General features: G+C 39.5%; 1 protein-coding gene across 2 annotated transcripts in view; it reads left to right on the top strand.

Moving 5' to 3' along the window:
- The window catches only part of Flo2 (flotillin-2), a 63413-nt gene that overhangs the window by 25027 nt on the left and 16601 nt on the right, over nt 1-21785 (top strand). For both annotated transcript variants that reach the window (XM_083128528.1, XM_083128530.1), the window contains 3 exons: nt 13396-13628; nt 15795-15914; nt 16972-17186. In XM_083128528.1, the coding sequence (XP_082984654.1) occupies nt 13396-13628; nt 15795-15914; nt 16972-17186 (568 nt within the window). The remainder of the gene's footprint in view (nt 1-13395; nt 13629-15794; nt 15915-16971; nt 17187-21785) is intronic.

The following is a 21785-nucleotide window of genomic DNA, read 5'->3' as shown; positions in this document are numbered from 1 at the left end:
GAGCAGTATAATGGTCACCATCTCTCTCTCTAAAATAATAATAATAATAATATTTTTTTTAAAAAAAAATAGAAAATAAATAGGTCAGGTTTAGTAGCTACCTAGACAAGTTTAATGTATAAGTAAACCTTACCGCATATACACATGTGCTCACTTTGTATGATATTGTGCAAAATGAATAACTGTGCCAAAAAAAGTGAAGAAAAGGCGAAGACATGATAACATTCCGAATAAACAAATTACAAGGTATGGCAACAAATCTTGCCGAAACTCAGGGTGCGAAATAATTGAAAACTGGTGGGGGGAGAAAGTTGTTTATCTTCAACCCCCCTCCCCCACAAACGTGTAAACGTATAATATGTATACGATATACATATTTGTAATATTATAAAAAAAGGTAAAGTGTTCCCCTGTGCATAGCACCATGCCATGAAGGCATATAGGGGGTGTGGGGGTAACGCCCCACACTTTCTTGATCCGGTCGTGAGTAGGGGTGATGTGATCAGCATCACGCCCCTGACCGCCTTTACCCCCCAGGGTTTCCCCCAGGTACCCATGTTATTCGACGCTGGGTAGGCGCCGGGGCCGCTTCCACCGTTAGAAAAGTTCCCGGATTTGAACCGGCCGGGGATCGAACCCGGGACCTTGAGCATGGTAGTCAGACGCGTTACCGACTGAGCCACCGCGGCCACCTAATAATATTAATTTGTAATATTATTAAAAGTAAAAATAAATTACTCAATTAAAATATATTATTATTATTAATTACATAAAGGAAACTACTTTGTTACTTTTATACATATCAGATATTGCAAGGCAGCTAACTAATTCCTTTACTAACCGGTTAAAGATGTTAATAAATTATGAAATAGTTGAAGTGGTTTTATTATGTGTAAGTTTTTGCTTAGTTTTTGCTTTATGTTAATACAAATCAATTAGACTTTATAGCTATTATTATTGTCTTGCATTCTTGTTTTACTGTTATTGTGCGTATTGATGTAGATTTGTTAATGATCTCTTCAGAGAGAGAAAGTATTCAATTCTCACAACTACACTAATTTGTGTGTTTTCTATATTATTCTTAGTAAAGTATATTTGAAATTAAAAGTAATTGCTTATCTTTTGTTTGTTGTAACCAAAACTCTCCCCCTCGGAATTTTTGGTGGGGGAATTTTGAGGCCAAAAATGTTGTTGGGGGAATCCCCCCAGTTCCCCCCAGGATTTCGCACCAAATTTCAATATGTAAATAAAACCGCCAAGATTGCAGATGAGATGAGATACTTGTAAATTATGTTGATACAAAACAAGTGAAGTTACGAATTCCACATTTAAAGTCCATCTTTATTTTCCGTTCGTTTGGTCAGATGCCATTTAAGTTAACTAAATCTAACAAACAACGTAATCACAATGTCATACAAGACATACACATACAAGAAAACCGAGGTGAAGTCACAATACTACTGCCATTGTCAATAATAACCTTTAGATTAGATTCCTGTTCTCTTTGAAGGTTGTATCTTGTGGTTCTTGTGATAGGTTCTTTTGCATCGAAGCTTTATCTGCAGATGATGACATAGCTTATAATTTATTGTGCCATTATCCTTGTACAAACTCTTTCTTTGATTTGGAATATTCTTCACCATCGGGTATGACAAGAAATGACATAATCAAGCACTAAGAGCGGAAAATAATGTTAGTTTTTGTTTGTGTGCTTTTGCCTGGCTGTACATATAACATTCAATTAGCCTAATAATGCATATATACTTGGCCAAAAGGGGAACATAATAGCCTGAAGATTGCTAAACAATTAGTGTGTGAATTTTATTGTATGGACATTTTAGGAAATCATTACTTTTATTTTCAAGCTAGAACATTACTGTTGAACCTATATGAAGATAATTTTTCAAACTGAAACCATATTTTTTTGTGAAAAAAGAGGAAAGACTGTTATTTTTGTGCTTCAATTCACTGTATACTCTTACAATATAGAAACACATTTCCAAGAAAAGGAAAAACAAAATGTCTTTAAGTTTTCCAGCACAGACACCATTTTATTAACAGTACGTAAATGCTTAAAGCATTCTAGATATGAAAAATATAGCTTCTATACAGTCATTTTTTAGGCTCTAAATAGTTTTTCTAAAACTGAAGAACGGTAAAAATATGAATTTCTATGGCCGATGAAACCATTACCATTAGGTTCATAATAACTGGAAACGTACGTAAAAGCAGACCAGGATAAAAATAGGGAATTATAAAAATCCAAATCCTAATTAATGTGAAAGGCATAGTCTTCAGAACAAGAATCTTAAAAGTAACTCATTCGCACATGTGTAACACACACACGGTTTTGTAATTTGAAATGTAATGTTAATTTAAAATAACGAGCCAATTGTTAGAACGTAATAAAGGTAACATTGCCTAATCTCTTCATGTATTGATTGATTGTGCATTTATCGAATGTACTCGTATTTTGACACGTAATTCTCCTGAAAATGTGTAAGGTATGCAGTACATGTGAAAGATGCAGAATCGAGAAAATACCAGTCCCAGAACTTCTTGAAAGTCCCTCGAGGCGTAATTCCGCCGAAGCGCTGAGGAGAGGCGTTCTTCTGTCCAAGCGAACCGTGGGCTTATCTTGACGGTTTAAGCAGTGAATTCTGGGAAACTGGATTGTATTTCCAACCGAAGATATAATGCCCTTTTGGTACGTCAAACAGACAAGCTAAGAGGCTTACGCACAACGAATGGCCTTGGGGTGGCCTTGTGCATCAATACAGACTTTTTTAGCGTTATCATCGTGCAAAAATATATTGATGCGGAAGCAACGAAACACATTCCTTAGATTCGATACGAGAATGGAAGTTATTATTTACCGAAAAGTGATAGTGAGGCCATAAGGTTAATTTCTTCTCGTCTCTCTTCTATTTTCCTCTTGTGTGTCTTTTTATCTTACGATCATCTTTCCTCTTGTTCATGCTTAGTATCACTCTATTGAACGTTTCCTTTGTTGTGTTTTCCCTCCTTTTTTTAATAGTCTTTTCTTTGTTTTCTTTGGCTCCCGTCTCCATCGAGCTTCTCTATCTTTCTCCCTCTATCTTCTATATTTCTCGATCTCTCTTTCGCTTCTTACTCTGCTTCTATCGCTCGTTTTTGTCTTCCAAACTCTATCGTTTTGGTACTTTTTTATTTCTGCCTCTCTTTTGCACTTCTTTCTCTGTACTTCTCTTTTTTCACTTCTTTGTTTCTCTCGTTCTCTTCCCTTACCTGCTCTCGTCATTTTCGATTCTCTTCCTCTCTTTTTCTTTTTCGTCCCTCTTTTTCACTTCCTTCTTTCTTTTCAATTCTATATTTTTCGTCTCTCTTTTTTGCTTCTTTCTTTTTGTCTCTCTTTTTTGCTTTTCTTTTTCGTCTCTTTTTCACTTCTCTATTTCCTTTTCTCTTCTATCTTTTTGGTTTCTCTTTCTTTTCCGTTTCACTCTTCCTCTCTCCATCTCTCATTTTCGCTCCCCTTCTTTCTCTCCTTTCTCTATTTTTTCGCATCTCTCTTTTCCCTGTCTATACCGCGTTTGTTAGAACCTGTCCCGTTTCCCGCGCTAGGGATCGCTCGACAGTTTCGGTGCCAATATGAAACGAGGAAAAAAATCGTCTGCTGGGCAGCGAGGAGCGAATGGAAGCCAGAAGAGAGGCGCTTACGTAGACGCTCTTGCCACGTTGCGTATTTTAATTGGCTGCCTGGCTTTGACTTTCCCCAGCAGGAGAAAAGCCAGCGTTCAGCTAGAGCGGGAACCGGGACAGGTTGTAACAAACGTGGTATACTCAATTCTCTCTCTCTCTCTCTCACGTCCGGCTTGTGGCTAACAATATCAAGAGACCCCCATTCCTATTACATACAATCTCAATTATAACTTTTAGGCCAAGTTATGACAAGTGGTTACTATATTTTTTTAGTTTTAAATTCCGATTATCGCCTTTTTTTAAAATGTTTTTCCCCATTGGAGGATCCTTTGCAGATAAAGGCCTCGGTGAAGTAAACCCATTAGTTCACAGTAAATACGAGCCTGTTTTCTCCTCGTCTGTATCTGTATTCTTTTCTGTCCCTTCAATCCTAGCATTATCCATCGTTTCTTTCATGTCTTCTCTCTCAAAACCTTTAATGCGCTGATGTTACATGGATGTGACACGCAAAATAAGGGCTATTCCGCCGTTGTCACCGTAAGATGACAAGAAGAATTAGGTACAATTCCCATGCTATTTGCACCTTGATACTTTTATATTGTGGTGGAGACGCTAACAGGCATTCTGGGAGAAGCCTTCGTCATGATTGGAGCACTTTTTCCCCCTCTCAGCACACCCAGGTCAAGTGTTCGAGTCCTTGTTAAACCTTGTTTTTCGAGCTGTGCATGCAGACTTCAACATATTGGCTCATATTACATTTTGTGTGCCAGTTAGGAACATGAAACAACTTTCATTGCATGACAAGAGGTCCACACTATGAAAAGAAAGCTAAAGTTTGCGTCCTTTTCCCATAGGAGTGGGGAAAGATGAGGCGAAGTCCAGATTTTTATTATTTTTCGTGGAAATGTGTGGGCACGGCCCATCCCACTCTATCTTTTTTCACTTTGGCGTTCTGAATTGTACACAGTTGCATGCCCTGGTGTCTTAGCTTCAAAACAAAACTTACCCGAAGCGGATTGGTCCAATAGTCTACGAGTTATAACGTTTTTCCGAAATAAGTGTAGAAATTTTAAAATCGCGCGGAAAAGCCTCTGCAGAATAGGGGTTACTTCCGTAAACCCGCCCGGCAGTCTAAAGGGAGTCTGTCGCTTCGGCCTGAAAGGTACCTTAAAACATTTTTTTTTATATTAGTAACACTTAAACACGACGTCATCATATCCCACTTAAAGACGCAGCTTTTCATTTGGAAAATCTCCTGTGGGCACCCATCCATCCACCCTATCCTGAGAAAACCCTACACCATGTAATAGGGCCACATGTATTGCCCACTTTCCAATTGCGAATATAGCACTGGGTCTCTGCCAGCGGTCTCTCGGACTTCTTTGATGCCGCCAATGAATCGGGCTGGTGTTTTAATTTGGCTGACAGGAAGTATTTGTCTGTCGCCGCGACCTGTACGAAAGATAAACACTCGTAAAACCAACAGAACCAAAAAGTTTAAGTAGAATTAAGTGCACTTCAACTTGTCCGTCAGTTTGTTTCAAGCAATGTGATGCTTCAAGAGCATTTACGTTCTGATACAACTGAACTTGTACCAATAGCGCTTGCTCGAAATTTTCAGAAGGAAGACGGGGGACTCGGGCTTTAGTTTCTTTTAGTAGACCGTGCTATATTTTACCATTTTAACATGGTCGACCCTGGTTAGGTACGATACTCGGCGCAAAAAACCTACGCGGGCCAGTGGTGTATGTGCGCGTCAAATCTCCTGCATATGGCGATAGCCAATAGCAGCGAATTGCAGCGGTGCCATGTCGAAATCTCACACGGAAAAGAGCCAGAGTGGTTGAGCGAAACGCCTGGTCACGGAACTAGGCAACGTCGCACGTCTGTGATTCGCTGGTGCTGTTCAGCCGTTCAAGGCCATATGCAGGAGATTTGACGCGCACTGTTTTATTTTGAGAGGATGGAACCTGGTGCTAAATTCATGCTACAGGAAAGCATGGTAAAATATTCAATAAACGTTGTGTGTGGAGACATGAGTTGTTCATGATAAAATACGATTAGTTTAGGGTAATCATACTTTTCAAGGTTCATGTATTGTTATGCCGGCCTCCGTGGCGGAGTGGTTATCGCTCGTGCGCGGGGCCTATAGTGAAAAATCTTGATGAATTCAAGAGAGCTATTCTTTTTTATAAACACCGGCGATTGTAGAGTAATGTGTATAAAAACAGTGTGACATGTGGAGATTTGAGTGAAAATGTTAGCTTTGAATTTTATTTACTTTCCTATACATGCGTAGTACCGGGTAACCAGAATTAAAGTTACCCAACTCAGAACCCTCTGTAGCCTCGTGGGAAGAGGATGGCGATAAAAAAAATAGTTCAATTTTCCGCCACCAGGTTGAAATATGGCGCTGCAATTCCATGATGGGTTGTAATAATGACGTAAACTGCTCCAATTGGTTATGGATTTGCCTTTACCTTGCAATCTTGCAATATACGAGAGATTATTTTCTCGCAACTTCCAGCCACTAACAAATGTCTTTCTATTTAATATCTCAGTTAAATCACTTAACGTGATTATTTGTACAACCCATCATGGAAGTACAGCGCCACATTTCAACCTGGTGGCGAAAAATTGAACTTTTTTGTCGCCGTTCTCTTCCCCATGGTCTGCATAGTGGATTCACCAAATTTCAGAGTTCTACGATGCCTCAAACAGGCTACAGAGTGCTCTGAGTAGGGTAACTTTAATTCTGGCCACCTGGTATATGCAGTGTGGTATTTAAGAAATTTCCAGTGGGGGGAAATTCTACTGACTGTCTATGGACAGCATAAGATAATGACTTTATACCATATAACATTCCCCCCCCCCCATGGATAAAATTTATCAAGCAGACGGGGGTACACAAGTACTCAGAGGGGGGAAATCCCCCCATCCCCCCTACAAATACCATTCTGGGTATATGTCCCAATCTAGAGGATCAATAGGCGTAGTGTTAACCTGTTGGTATCTCAATCCACAAGACATTATGCGTTCCTTGCCGCAATTAATCGAACCGTGCTAAGGCATAATTTAGTACATAAATTAAGAGAAGACAATGAATTAATAGTTGCAACAAGCCAAGGAAGACCAGGATCCAATCTCTGGGAACATGTAACCCACAAGGATGCAGTGAGAGGAGAAGACTTCGAAACATGCTTTGTCTCCAACCTAGCACAAGAGACGCTGAGCTTTCGTCTTCTGTGAGGCAACACTTCCCCTTGTTTGTTTGCGCCTGCGTCACGAGACAGGTTTTCTGTCTGCATTAGCATTAATGCAGAGTGAGAGCAAACACCATAAACCGCCCTTGACGACCGAAGATCAACAAGCGTACTGCATCATACCTTCGGTACTCAATTTGAGCCTCTGCTCAATCATGTGCACCATTTTCAACAAAGCACGACGGTACAATAACATTATTACAAATATCCTAAGGGAAGTCTCTCGTAAGAACCATTCTTACAATTAGTGTTCGGAAAGTGACTTTCAAAAAGTGACTGAGTTGCGGTTATTCATTTTAAAAAGTAACTCAGTTAGGCTTTATTCATATTAGCGCTCATGTAACTCTCAGGTCACGGCAGAGGCGTCTACTAAACGCATGCGTCAATTGTGAGAAAAAGGACAGCTTGCTCTGCGACGACATTCATGACCATTTCTACATTCTAATTTCTTCATATAGGAGAAGTATTTATTTTACACGAGAGCGCTCAACTAAGCTTATATTAAATTTCTTGGATCTGAAGTGAAAGAAAGTAATAATTCCCACAATTGACGCATGCGTCACTTCAGATCCAAGAAATTTAATATAATCTTAGTTGAGCGCTCTCGTGTAAAATAAATACTTCTCCTATATGAAGAAATTAGAATGTAGAAATGCTCATTAATGTCGTCGCAGAGCAAGCTGTCCTCTTCCCCACAATTGACGCATGCGTTCAGGAGACGCCTCTGGGTCACGGTCCGGTCAAATATTGTTGAATGATTCTTAAATAGAAGCATTCACACGTAGCGCCCAGGTCAAGGTTCCTCTCCGCTTCCGACCAATAGAAAATAATATATTTCACCGGAGCGAACCTTGTCTAGGTGTACAACTACAAAAATCATGTATTATATTATTCGTTGTTTATCTGTGCAGATGGTAATTTTGAAAAGCAAAAGTAGTTATTTTGATAATTTGAACACTTTCAAGTTATTTGTAAACCTATATAGTTATTTTCGTATCATTATATCGTTTAAAGGATAGTAATTAATAAACAAGCATTACGTAGCCTAATTTATTTTTTCTTACCTTATACATACATCGACTACGAGCTTTCCCTAGTTGAAATTGCTGCACGGAATTTCTTATTTCTTCTTTAATAAAGACTCAATTCTTTTCGGTATGCTTACGAAAGTTGCAAGTGACGTTCGAAAATTCTTGAAAAGCTTTCTGTCGTTGTCAATGATTGATTTATAAATGATAACATTTTCTTAAAACACAGATAGGCTAATTGGGACTACACCTACAGTCTAAAGTGGAATCCAAACCAACCACTAGGTATCGAACTCGGAATCGCCTTGATTAAAACGCGACGACGTTACCACTACGCCATCGGGGAGGCTCCAAATTTTCCAGCAATGTGTATTCAAATCGCACACTACCTACTGCGTCAACTTTCCTGACCATTGTATACAAATCCAGGCATTCCTTTTGACTGTTTGTGCGAGCCTTCCCCTGGGTGAGACAGGCCATCTGGCAGCATGATCTAGAGATGTGCTACGCCAAGCCAAGGATCTAATTTTGTATTATGTAACGCAGACCACACGATATCAAGGTCTTGAACCGACCACCTCTTCGGAGAACAAATACGAAAGCATGCATGCTCACAGTCTTCATATCGATGCCTCACTGCTTCCATGTCGATAAAGAAGGTGGATCCTCGCTTGCGCCCCTGAACACTCATCTACAGGGATCGTATTTAAACGGAACCAGATGGCATTCCTTGTTCATTGGGACACACGAAATACTCGATGTAGCAAATTGAGGGCCCCAAAAGCCAGGACCCTCAAAATTGTCCAATTTGCGTCAACAGCAAATTTGTCTTGAGTATTTTTTTTTGTTGTGTTGTACCCTGATGGAAAGGTAATAATCAAGATTCATTTTGTTTGGAAATTTTATCTTTTGTTTACATTTACATTACATTTATAAACAAGAGAGCATTAACGAAAAATTATTATGGTTTTTGCTAGTTTTAGCGAATGGTAAAATATGTGTGTGATTGTAATTTTTGTAATTATTATAAAACAAGGTAACTGCACATATATAATCAACAAATGAAGCAGTGGTTCAATAACAAAATGGTTTATTGAATTTTAATGATGAAAAAGTGTGGGCCTGTGCCCCCCAGATAAGTAAGTTTCTCGTACGGCACGGGTAAGCTACTAAGTAGGGTTAAGATCCTGCAAAAAGGCACACATTAGCACTTTATAGCAACAGTGGCAAAATTACACATGCATTTTGGGAATGAGAATTTCAGTCCACCCCTCGTATTATTAGTATTATTGCAAAACCACTAAATATTTTCATCATGAGCCGCCACTGATCAACAGTGTCTCAAGATGCAAGGGAATATTGCGGGCGAGGAAACAGTGTTGCTCAAACCTGCTACTTTGTTTGTGGACAGTCCTTGGAGGGCGCTGGCGACAGACAGGGTGACCCTGAGACAAATAACCGCAATCATCAGGCTCCCGTGCTTCTGCTATATAGCCCAGATGGAGTAGGGTAAGGAATTGGCAAATGTCAGGCTCCCATACCAAATGAGATGTTTGGAACACCTGGGTGTAATTATCCAGACGGTGTTTCGAATGTGAATACAGCAGAGTCCTTTTCCATCTCGTGGTACAGCCTTTGCGATGTGTGTGTGCGAGAGAAAGCGACTGTATGTGACCGGGGGGGGGGGGATTGTTGAATCTTTCCTTTATTTCCTAAAAATAAGTCTGACTCCTCCCTTCCTCTGTTTATTCATTGATTTGTTTATTTCGCGTCGTTTTTATGCCACTCTTGGCTAATCGCAACGATGAGGATGAATGATGAAATTGATGAAGGGACGCCCACGCCGGGAACCAAACGCGGGAGTCGTAGCACGATATGCCTCCTTCCCTCTCTCTGCCAACCCTTCCTATTCTCTTCCACCCTCCCTCCTGCCCCCTCTCGGGCCTTCTGAGTGGCGTGATGGTAATACTATCACCTTGTAATGAAGGGTTCCCGGGTTCGATACCCGGCAGGGGCACATTGGACAGTGGTTCGAATTAGTTTAAACTGTAGGTCTTGTCTCAATTATCCAATCTGGCTCAAAACAGGCTTTGCCCTCCCCCTAACAAGCAGAAGAACCCTACTCTTTTTAATATGTATACATATAGGCAGTCTAAGGCGTAAGATTGGGCTACGGGAAGCGCACAGGTTCAAGTCTCCTGGAGGAAGAGTAACAACTTTTCTCCTGAGATACCGGCCAGTGTATGGGACCGGTGGCCATCGTGATGAAATTGTGGAGGCACGAATGAGTAGCGTAACCCGGTCATGAAGCCTACAACAACGACTGGGGGGTTCGTCGTGCAGACCACACGTCTCCCCGTAACTGCTTGGATGATCTCCCATCTCTACTGATACATGCGGGGTGAGGCCTGCAGTCAGTAAGAAGGTCCTGGCCCTCACGGGCTGTTGCGCCACCGGTTGTTGTTATTATTATTATTATGAGGGAAAGAATGGAAGCAAAGGGAAATAGAAAGAAAGAAGATGAAATGAAAGCAGAGACAGAGAATGGAAGTGATAGAGAAACAACAAATTCTCTTGCGGTCCCACTGGGTATGAGGATGGGAAGCACTAGTTTCTTTTCGAACGCCCCTCGTACATTTCCAAACACTGTTTCTGTAACATCACCATCCAAGTACACCTACTTTAATGCGAATGTTGGCATCCGGTATACGGAACCGCAATTCGATTCCTCGCGCACTTATGAGTGCCTTATTGCTGCATGAATAATTAATTCAAGGAAGAATGCAGGATTCATGCTCGTAAATCGAATAACGACTTTTTAAAGAAACTTTTTCCCAGTCTTCTTTGTTCACGCGAAGACTCCGGGGATTCTTGTCACGACACGATTCCACTTTGAGATTCTCCAGACCGGAAGTAAGAGTTCGATAGAATAGAGATGGAAATAGATCTGTTCTCGTGAATGTGTCACGCTTCGATCAATGTGCTGCTGTGTGGATCTCAGCATAACTTTCAAACTAAAATAACACAATATTCATGCTTGTATATTTACAGCTTTTTTCAAGGTAATATTCGCAAAAGCTCATTTTTTTTGGAGATGAGTGACAAAAGTGACAAGTCCAGTCAGTAAGGAGGGTGTTTAACAAGTATAACTCGTATGTTTTTCAGTGTCTGTTATGTTGTGTTCACGATATCAGGTCTGACCTTCCCGTGATGAAGCAACGCACGTTTCGATACATTTGTGGCCTGCGGATTGATTTATCCTTTTCAAACGGTGTACAGGTTTATGTGTGAGTGTGTAATTCGACAGTAGTGAGAGCTTTGTTATCAACACCTACGTTTGTTCCACGAACATTGCACATAAACTTTTCACAGCTTAAGTCCACTTTTGGATGTTTTGATATACCTGTACAAAACTGCCAGTGGCAAATTTCGCTGCAACTCTCTGGTTCATGGATTTCACTTTCGTACACCTTAGTATGCACAACACACGTAGTACGTACAGACATACAAGTTGTATAACAGCATGCCAATAGTAGAAATTCAATTTCTGACCCCCAGCACAAGTGCGTTTTCCCCCCTCACGAGTGTCACGTCATCTTGAATTTATTTTTGTTAAGTTTTATATGTTGGCGTTATTGTTTTTATTTACTCTTATTATTGACCATTTCAATATAAAATGTCCACTGTGTGGTATATGTGGAAGTCTTTCTATAATTTATTAAAACTATCGATTACAAGAAGATAACCGTTGAAGTTGAAAGCGAGGCGTGAATGTACCAACAACTGCTAGAGTCGTTTTCACGTTCAGAAGACACAATGGGCTCTTATGGGCAATGCTTTTCTTATGGGAAATACGAGCGCGCTGTTGTCAAATTTCTGGATTTACAAATTTAGCTTAAGTAAAATCGGTACCTGCAGTTTTGCAGGAAATTTTGTAGAGAATACGATGGTGAACACAAAAAACTGGTAACTTGCTTACATCATTTTAGATAAATTAAAAACGCAAATTTTCTGTGAAAACACAATTTTTACATTGTTTTCATTCCTAACGTTGAAACATGCCGTAAAATTGAAGCATTCATTATTAAAAAAATTGACACTGTTTTTTAATTGTTATAGGTGACGGTGGTACTCAGAATTTATCAATACTTTAAAGCATATTTGCATTAAAAAATATTCAAATAAAGTATGTGGAGATTTTTTATATTCGTGCAGTAGAAAATGTCGTCGCTGGCCATTTTTTTTTCTGTAATTCCAAGTAAAAACTTCCAGCTACAAAGTTGTGGAGAAAATAATGAAATTATTTTTTATAACCACTCAAAGGTTCCCAGAAATATTACTTCCATGCATTTGGAATTTCTTTTTAACCCGAACCGCGCGCGAAGTAAGGAGACGTTGTCTGGCCATCTTGAGCTGACTCACCGCAGCATTCCGGCTAATCACCACCAAGTTTTCCAGTTATTTTATTTCCATTCAGTAAAAATATGAACTTCATGCAGTTTGTTTTAATAGAATTGAAATTACTTAAATTTAATAATTGACAATTATTTCCAATGCTGCTGTTGTGAGCAACATTAGTGCTGTCGCAAATATACGTTGTTTTCGTTTACATTACTGTCGACATTAATACTGAAATGAAGATCACCTTTCAGTTTCCAACGTACACATAAATTCATAGACACCATATTAACCTTTGAAAGGCTTTCCAACACGTGACAAAATATGGGGCTTCAAGATAGAAATATGACATGCCTTGCTTGAGTCATTCACGTCTTATCAGTTCACGTGGGCCATAACTCATTTGTTTGTTTGGGTTGCAACTTGAATTTAACCCATGTGCCAGGTTCCCCTTACTTGAGTGAGAGATCTGCTTTGGTCTGTTTAGACTTTTTCCCTCTCCCGAAAAAGTGTTTTCAGTTGTGTGAGCTCTCAGTGATTTTTACTTTTTTAAGTGATTTCTGAAGTGTCATATTCGTGCATTACACTCGCGTGTGTAGTGATCGCAATGGATCATAGTAAAAAGGGTAACTGTAACGTTCACAGTATAATATTAATGTTAATAATTACATATAATTATCATTATATATACAAAATATGTAACACCTTCATTGTGAAGGAAGGTCATCATTTCCCGGCGACATGAGCTAGCGCTGTATTGGCAACACTGTGCGGTTTCTCCATAAGCGCCGTTGTCTCTTCTGAACGTGAAAACGACTCTAGTAACGGCTACCTCACCCTCGTTTAAATTTTGACCTACCCTCGTATTTCTATAAAGTGTGTTGTAGCTCGGCAATGGTGCTCATTTGTTTTACAAATATTTTTTATCAACATTTGAGAATGCATCATGTTAATGGCTCGCATGCTCTATGTTCAATGGCTTGTTAAGTAACAATGTTTAATTTTTGCACCTTTTTACTGCCTTGCAGGAACGCTTACGGTGGAAGAGGTATACAAAGACAGAGATCAGTTCGCAGCGCTCGTCCGCGAGGTGGCAGCACCTGACGTGGGTCGAATGGGCATTGAGATCCTCTCTTTCACGATCAAGGACGTGTACGATGATGTCCAGTACCTGGCGTCGCTTGGAAAGTCGCAGACGGCGGCCGTCAAGAGGGACGCCGACATTGGAGTCGCTCAAGCCAACAGGGATGCAGGAATCAGGGTAAAAAGAAAAAAGTGTAATATAAACTTGCATTGACCCCCATACTCCCAAATATGCAGGTATATGTTATCAGAGTATATGTGTATAAGCGTCAAAAGCGCAAGTGTTGGGAAATCGCATCGTTTCGCACATCAGCCCGTAAGAACGTGCACACTAGTGACCTCTTTACACGCCCTTTGAACTACTTGGAGGGCTATCAGCCACATTTCACGTTTACCACATTATAAAGCACGGCACATTTCACAGCTCTACGTGGAAAAACTGTGTTTGAATTATTGTGTCACTTACATAGTTTACCAATTTTAGTCTTTAATTTTTGTTGGCAAATTTCAAAGTTGTCTTTTTCCAAACTCTGTCAGTTGGCATGGATATTGCATGGAATGGAAGAATGTATTCTTCCCCTGTGAAAACCGTCCCACACCACTTTCTTTACCATGAGAATTTTGAAAGAATTCCTACAGCAGGTGGTTCCAGACTTTCTGGTGGGAGAGCGTCCCTGGTAGCTGTCAAAGATTGCGGCGGGACACTTTTTCAACGAAAAGTGCATATTCACCAATATCTGCAGACCATTTTTTTTCATGAAGTTTGCTTATTTCATATTGAAAGGCCGATACACCTTGATTTTGGATGGGCTGTAGCTAAAACCAAGACATCCGTCGACGTGTAATCAAGGGATCCCGGGTTCAATACCCGGTGGGAGGCAAGATTAAAATTCACTTGGAAAGTCTTTGTTTTAATTACTTACTATAAAGCTGGTTATGACTCATTCAGTCTGCCAACCTATTCACTGTTTCATTGGTTCTAGCCTGAGGGTTCTGCATGTTGCAGCTATGTAATAAAATTTTTGTGTCATCTGCACAGAGAACTGTATTTGTTGGTTTTAGATAGGCCGGTAAAGTATTGATATATAAATTAGGAAGAGAATCGGTCCCAGTATTGATCCCTGGGGTACTCCCTATATTATGAGTTCTAATTTGGACTTTAACTAACTAACTAACTCTCTAGCCTTATTAAACCCGAAGGTTCATGGCTGCAGCAACACAGGCCTTCCATCTGTCCCTATCTTGAGCTTCTCTATATACTCTTCCATCCCTACCGATTTCCTTTAGGACCATATCAACGTTGTCCCTCCATCTTCGCCTTGGCATTCCTACAGGTCTCTTACCATCAGGTTTCCCAACAAGAATCCTGTAAACTCCTCTTTCCTCTCCCATTCGTGCCACATGGCCTGCCCACCTAAGTCTTCTTTTTTTTAATTATTCTAATAATATCTGGACATGAATACAAATTATGTAGTCCTAAATTACGTAACCTTCTCCACTCACCTGTCTCCTCATCCCTTTTAGGTCCAAAGATTTTCCTAAGGATCTTATTTTCAAATACTCTCAATTTATGTTCCTCTTTCAATGTAAGGGACCAAGTTTCACACCCATATAATACTACAGGCAAAATACTGTTTTGTATATTTTAACTTTTAGTTTCTTAGATATTAAACGAGAAGACAAAAATTTATGAAGAAAGAAGTAACATGCATTTCCTGAATTAAGCCTACTTTTTATTTTCTCTTTAATATAATTTTCATTTGTTAATATTACTCCTAAGTATTTGAATTTGGAAACTGGTTTAAACGAGTTGTTATCAATAATTAGATTTTGATCATTACATAACACTTGGTTTCAGCCTGTAAGCATATATTTAGTTTTCTCTTTGTTAACTTCCAAACCTATCTCTTTAGCAGTTTTGAAAAATATTTTAGCATTATTCTTAATTGTATTTATATCATTCCCTAATAAGTCTACATCTAATTTGGACTTTTCTGAACATAATTCTACATATTCATATCTTCTTTCTAATGTGTAGCTCCGCTTATTCCCATATTATTCAATTTTGATATTAGAATTTTATGATCAACCATATCAAGTGCCGTTGTAAGATCTAGGAAGGTATAGTGTAGCAAACGTGCTAAAACCATGGAAGATAATCTGAAGTAATATTTTACTTTCCTTACAATTTGTGATGCAATGTTTTTTTCTAATGCTGCCATTCAGAAGTTTAATTTTCCTGTTGAACTTATGAAAAGCAAAGGATTTTTCTTTCATGCAAAGTTGATAACATATATCTTATTATCTTTGAGTTACATGGTATTACATCTTCTCATCCTTCTAGGAAGCAGAATGTGAAAAGGCTGCAATGGATATAAAGTACAACACTGATACGAAAATAGAAGATAACGCTCGAATGTATAAACTCCAGAAGGCAAATTTTGATAAGGAAGTCAACACAGCTGTAAGTATATATTTTCTTTTTCTGTATGCGTAAATTGTATAAAACTTACACTAAAACAGTGATGGTATGAGGACAGTGATAGTTAAAAGTTAAAATATTCTGCCATAGTCAACTTTCATTGTGACCTGTTGCAAGATCATTGTTTGAAAGTGTAAAATTAAATAGGTAATGAAAAACTTAAATTATTAACATTAATAAATGCATACTGCTATAGCCCTGGTCTGGCAGTTAGTGTTCTGGACTTCAGGAGGAAGGGGAGGTGGGGGTTGAACCAGTCCCTCGCTTCCCCCTCCCTCTTAAGATACAAAATAGCAGAAAGCTTGTTGATTTTTTAGTTAGTAACAAAAATAATGATCAATTAGTTAGCATATAAACAGAATAGCCAAAGTAAAAACTGGATTAGATAAAAAAAATAATAATAAGTGTGAAATACAGGGAAGAATAAATGGTTCCACAGTTTTACAAAATTCCAAAAATTAAGTTTTATGGGAGGGGTCAGACAACATGAACTTTAAGACTGAAATTTTCCCCAAAGTTTTTTTAGAATGTTTTCTTGAATGAGGTGTGTAAAGTTAATAACAAAATAGAAAATTAATTTTGCTACACTAGCAGTATAGATCCACCAACGCATTTGAAACCCTGGCAAGAAAGCAGGCACTAGTGTTGCTAGTTAAAAGTCACGGGGAAGCCTGCAGTTCGCATATTTCCCTAGGTTTCAGAAGTCTTGGCGCTACTAAACAAAATGTAAAAAAAAATAAAAAAATAATGAAAAGCAATTGTGCTAAATGTCCACTGATCTGGTGGATCCATCAAAATAATTTGCCATAGAATTGGTTCATTTTTATTAGTTTAGAATAGTTATTATTGTATAATAACAATCATAACCATGATAATAATTATTATTATTATTTTGTTTCTACTATTCAGGTTTTGTCAATAGCCTGACACCCCCTACAAAAATTTCTGGAGATGCCGGTTGATGGCGTATGTATCAAATTTTCTCACCTTGTTTTTGTCTGACTTCCTAGAGTGCTAAGATCGTTTTCTTCTCCAACAGAAAGCAGAATCTCAGCTAGCATACGAACTTCAGGCAGCCAAAATCCGACAAAGAATCCGAAACGAGGAAATCCAGATCGAAGTGGTCGAACGGCGAAAACAGATTGAGGTGGAGGAGCAAGAAGTCCAGAGGAAAGAAAGGGAACTGAACGCCACAGTGAGACTCCCAGCCGAAGCTGAAAGCTACAAAGTCCAAATGATTGCTGAAGGAAAAAGGTATCTATAGGCTTCATTCACTAGTTCCATTTCTCATTTACGACACGTTCAGAGTAAAACAAGAATCGGACCAAAAATTAAGCAGAATCTGCTGTTCATATAGTTTCATATTTTTAGAAGTTGCTCTTGTTTATTTATGCTTTGGGATGCAGTGCAAGATCATTCCATAACAGAATCGCAGTGAAGTGCAAGTTCAAAAATATTTACTCAAGAGGAATCAATATAAATTTAATTATTTTATGCTGTCACTGCTGTATGTTCACCTATAGTTACTATTGAAATATTGACAATACCTAGGTAGTTGGAAAGATTCTCTCGGGCTATCGACCAGGTGAGTTGTGAAAAAGATTCCAAGCTCTTTCAAGAGCTAACATCACTCTTATCTCATGGGTAGAAGTGCAGTCCTGAGTGTCAATCCAGTATATGTGTGTATATATATGGGTAAAAGCAAGGAGGGCCAAAAGGGCTAAGTAAAAATCAAAGAAGGTAAAAGGAAACACTCACCGGACAGTAGAAAAATTCAAATTTTCACTAACTTCGTAGCATCATCGGTGTGAGGAGAAAGAGACTGAACCGGAAGTTGGGGTCCTGCAGAGTTGCCAGGTCCCCATCGAAGAAAAAGCGGTGGATAGAACGAAAAAAAACACTGTTTTGTCACCAGGCTCGTCGTAAACTGTGAGTGTGTAGGATGAGTTGGGAGGGAGGGCGGGAGGGATGGGATGGCTTAGGAGGGATGGGCATTACTGGGTGGCCTTGTTCAGGCCAGGTGGAGTGGTTGCACTCATGGCCGATATATAGGCCCTCTCCCATCTTTTGCAGACAGAGCCCAACAAACCCAGAGTGGTTTTCAAACGCCCCCCCCCCAACCTCCAAAACATTCTGGTCCACAACACTCCTTCACCACACATCCAACACCCCCCCCCCCCTCCCGGCCCATAAATGCAACCGCCCCAGGTGCAAGACCTGCCCCATCCTCATTACCTCTCACACCCTCCAGGTGCACACGGCCACTGGCAAATTTACCCTCCATCGCAAAGGGAACTGCCATGCCTCAAACCTTATCTACATCCTCACCTGCAACATCTGTGGTGATTTTTACCTGGGGGAAACATGAACGGCCCTCAACCTCCGCATCAATAACCACCGCTCCTCCACCCACAACCTGGACTTCACTGTCGCCATCCACACCAACCACCACAACATCAGTTTCAACGACTGCTTCCGGGTAGCGATCATCCATCTCCTACCCCAACCAGCCAACACCTCTGTTCGCAAAAGATGGGAGAGGGCCTATATATCGGCCATGAGTGCAACCACTCCACCTGGCCTGAACAAGGCCATCCAGTAATGCCCATCCCTCACAGACCATCCCTCCCAAGCCATCCCATCCCTCCCGCCCTCCCTCCCAACTCATCCTACACACTCACAGTTTACGACGAGCCTAGTGACGAAACAGTGTTTTTTTTTCTACGCACCGCTACTTCTTCGATGGGGACCTGGCAACTCTGCAGGACCCCAACTTCCGGTTCAGTCTCTTTCTCCTCACGCCGATGATGCTATGAAGTTAGCGAAATTTTGAATTTTTCTACTGTCCGGTGAGTGTTTCCTTTTACCTTCTTTGATTTATATATATATATAAATTTGTGTGTATGTTTGTATAGGGGATTCCCAGTGAAGATGGCAGACCAATCATGTGCCACGTCTCTGCTGACTCTGCCATCTTCACCGGGAACCCCCCTCCACGAATAAATATATTTCGGGTTGATGCTCAGGACTGTACTTCTACCCTGAAGATGAGAGTGATGTTAGCTCTCGAAAGCTTGGAATCTTTTCTACAACTCACCTGGTCGATAGCCCGAGAGAATCTTTTCATCCTTCATTGCCAGGAAAGCTTCAAGACTTACTTCAATGACAATAGTTGTTTGCAAGCAATGTGCGAGGAGGGGGGCTAGGATAATTTATTTAAGCATACCCCCCCTCCAGCTGGGAGTATCCGCTTCAAACACTGATTCATTATCCCTTCTTGTTTTGTTTCATGGATATTTAGAATAATGCTCGAAGGGTGCAATATATGAGTAAACACCATATCTGCATCTGAAAGTTCCATAATGCAATTCACTACTTGCATCATTGTTACTATTTTAAACCATGCAACAATCTCCTCAACAATCTGTTTTTGACCAAGGTTTGAGCAAACATCCTACTATCTAAAACTTTCCGCTTCTAACACTGATCTATAAGCATGCATTTTCTCTTGCCTTGCATCAAATGTAAGACTTCCACTTCAGAAGCGTAGATATTTTGGATAGGCATGCGATGTCTTTCGAATGTCTCAGAATAGCATCTAAAACGTGTTCAATTTTGGGTATCCAATCTATTCCCACATGTCCATGAGATAGTATTTAAATTAAAAGTGGATATACCCTTGATTTTATGTGACTCATGCATATGCCACGTTGCGTAATTCAGACACTTTTGTCAGCTGGTTAACATATTTTCCTGATCACCGACAACCTAGCACTAACACAAAACTTGCATATATTCACTTCTGAGTTGGTCTATAGCCATTGGCATGGGCCAGCTGCAAAATTTGGCAAATCACACTGCTCTACAATGTGATTTTTTCATAAAAATGTAGTCATTTTAAATATACGAGCTCGTATTATGAGCTGCTGAATTCAAAAGCCAATAACTTCTTCATTGACTTTTCCTTTTAGTTATGTAAGGGAGTGGAACTGAAACCAACCCCACATGTAGGGACCTCATTTCTCACTATTGCAATACATTAAGAAATATTAATCATTTCTCGTAATTTCTTATAAGTATATAAAGTGACATGATGAAAACTTTTCTTTTTCTTACTAAACAGTAAAATAATACAAATTTACCATTTTGCTTTAATTTTTCTCATGAATGTTTCCATATTTTTCACATAACAGTATCCTGTGAGGAACATCGTAAACATTTTCTGTTATGCGAGTTTGAAATGTTTGGTAACGTTCTGACAAAACTAGTATTTTCAGAATACAATAGTCACAATCGGTATGTACAGTGACAGATACATTGTAAGTTAAATAGTTCTTGAAGATTACCTGAAAATGAATAACAAACAGATTTTCTTGGGCTATCTGCCCAGAGAGTTTCAGATATGCTTCTGCACTTCAATCCCTGAAGATAGAGTAATCTTAGCTCTCTACTACAATCCCTGATGAAGATGAGGTTAAGCTTAGCTCTAGACTTCAACCTTGTAGATAAGGTAAACTTAGCTCTAGACTTCAATCCCTGAAGATGGGGTAAACTTAGCTCTAGACTTCAATCCCTGAAGAGAAGCTAAACTTAGCTCTAGACTTCAATTCCTGAAGATGAGGGTAAACCTAGCTCTAGACTTCAATTCCTGAAAATGAGGGTAAACCTAGCTCTAGACTTCAATTCCTGAAGATGAGGGTAATCTTAGCTCTAGACTTCAATCCCTGAAGATAAGGTAAACTTAGTTCTAGACATCAATCCCTGAAGATGAGGGTAAACCTAGCTCTAGACTTCAATCCCTGAAGAGAAGCTAAACTTAGCTCTAGACTTCAATCCCTGAAGAGAAGCTAAACTTAGCTCTAGACTTCAATCCCTGAAGATCAGGGTAATCTTAGCTCTAGCCTTCAATCCCTGAAGATAAGGTAAACTTAGTTCTAGACATCGATCCCTGAATTTATGGTAAACTTAGCTCTAGACTTCAATTCCTGAAGATCAGGGTAATCTTAGCTCTAGACTTCAATCCCTGAAGATCAGGGTAATCTTAGCTCTAGCCTTCAATCCCTGAAGATAAGGTAAACTTAGTTCTAGACATCAATCCCTGAAGATGAGGGTAAACCTAGCTCTAGACTTCAATCCCTGAAGAGAAGCTAAACTTAGCTCTAGACTTCAATCCCTGAAGAGAAGCTAAACTTAGCTCTAGCCTTCAATCCCTGAAGATAAGCGTAATCTTAGCTCTAGCCTTCAATCCCTGAAGATAAAGTAAACTTAGTTCTAGACATCAATTCCTGAATTTATGGTAAACTTAGTTCTAGACTTCAATTCCTGAATTTATGGTAAACTTAGCTCTAGACTTCAATTCCTGAAGATGAGAGAAAACCTAGCTGTTGACTGCAATCCCTGAAGATCAGGGTAACCTTAGCTTTCAACTTCAATACCTGAAGATGATGGTGAACTTGGCTCTCAGCTGCAATCCCTGACTATGAGAGTGGCATTAGCTCTCGAAAGCTCCGAAGCATATCGGGAACTAATCTGTCTGATATCCAGAGAAAATGTGATCAAATTGTATGTTGTTAGGTCAGTACTGTTTTTCGCTAATGATTTTTCAACACATTTTATCAATAGTTGTTACCCCCACCCAAATCTTGCTACAGCTTTTTAAGTCATCAAGTATATTGTGTATGATTACTAAGAAGTCATTATTAATCACTAGAGACCAGATTTTACAGGGAATTCCTTTTTTATTTTTCAAAGAGATACATTAAATTTCTTGCATTTTTTACTTTACTTCATACGAAATGTAATGTGTCCCTTTTTACATATGAATGATATACAGGGTGGCTCAAAAAGTCACTT

The sequence above is a fragment of the Lepisma saccharinum genome, chromosome 9, assembly GCF_977018435.1.
Source record: "Lepisma saccharinum chromosome 9, izLepSacc3.1, whole genome shotgun sequence".
Taxonomy (NCBI): domain Eukaryota; kingdom Metazoa; phylum Arthropoda; class Insecta; order Zygentoma; family Lepismatidae; genus Lepisma; species Lepisma saccharinum.
The sequence above is the reverse complement of the archived record's forward strand: the minus strand, read 5'-3'. Positions and strand labels throughout refer to the sequence as shown.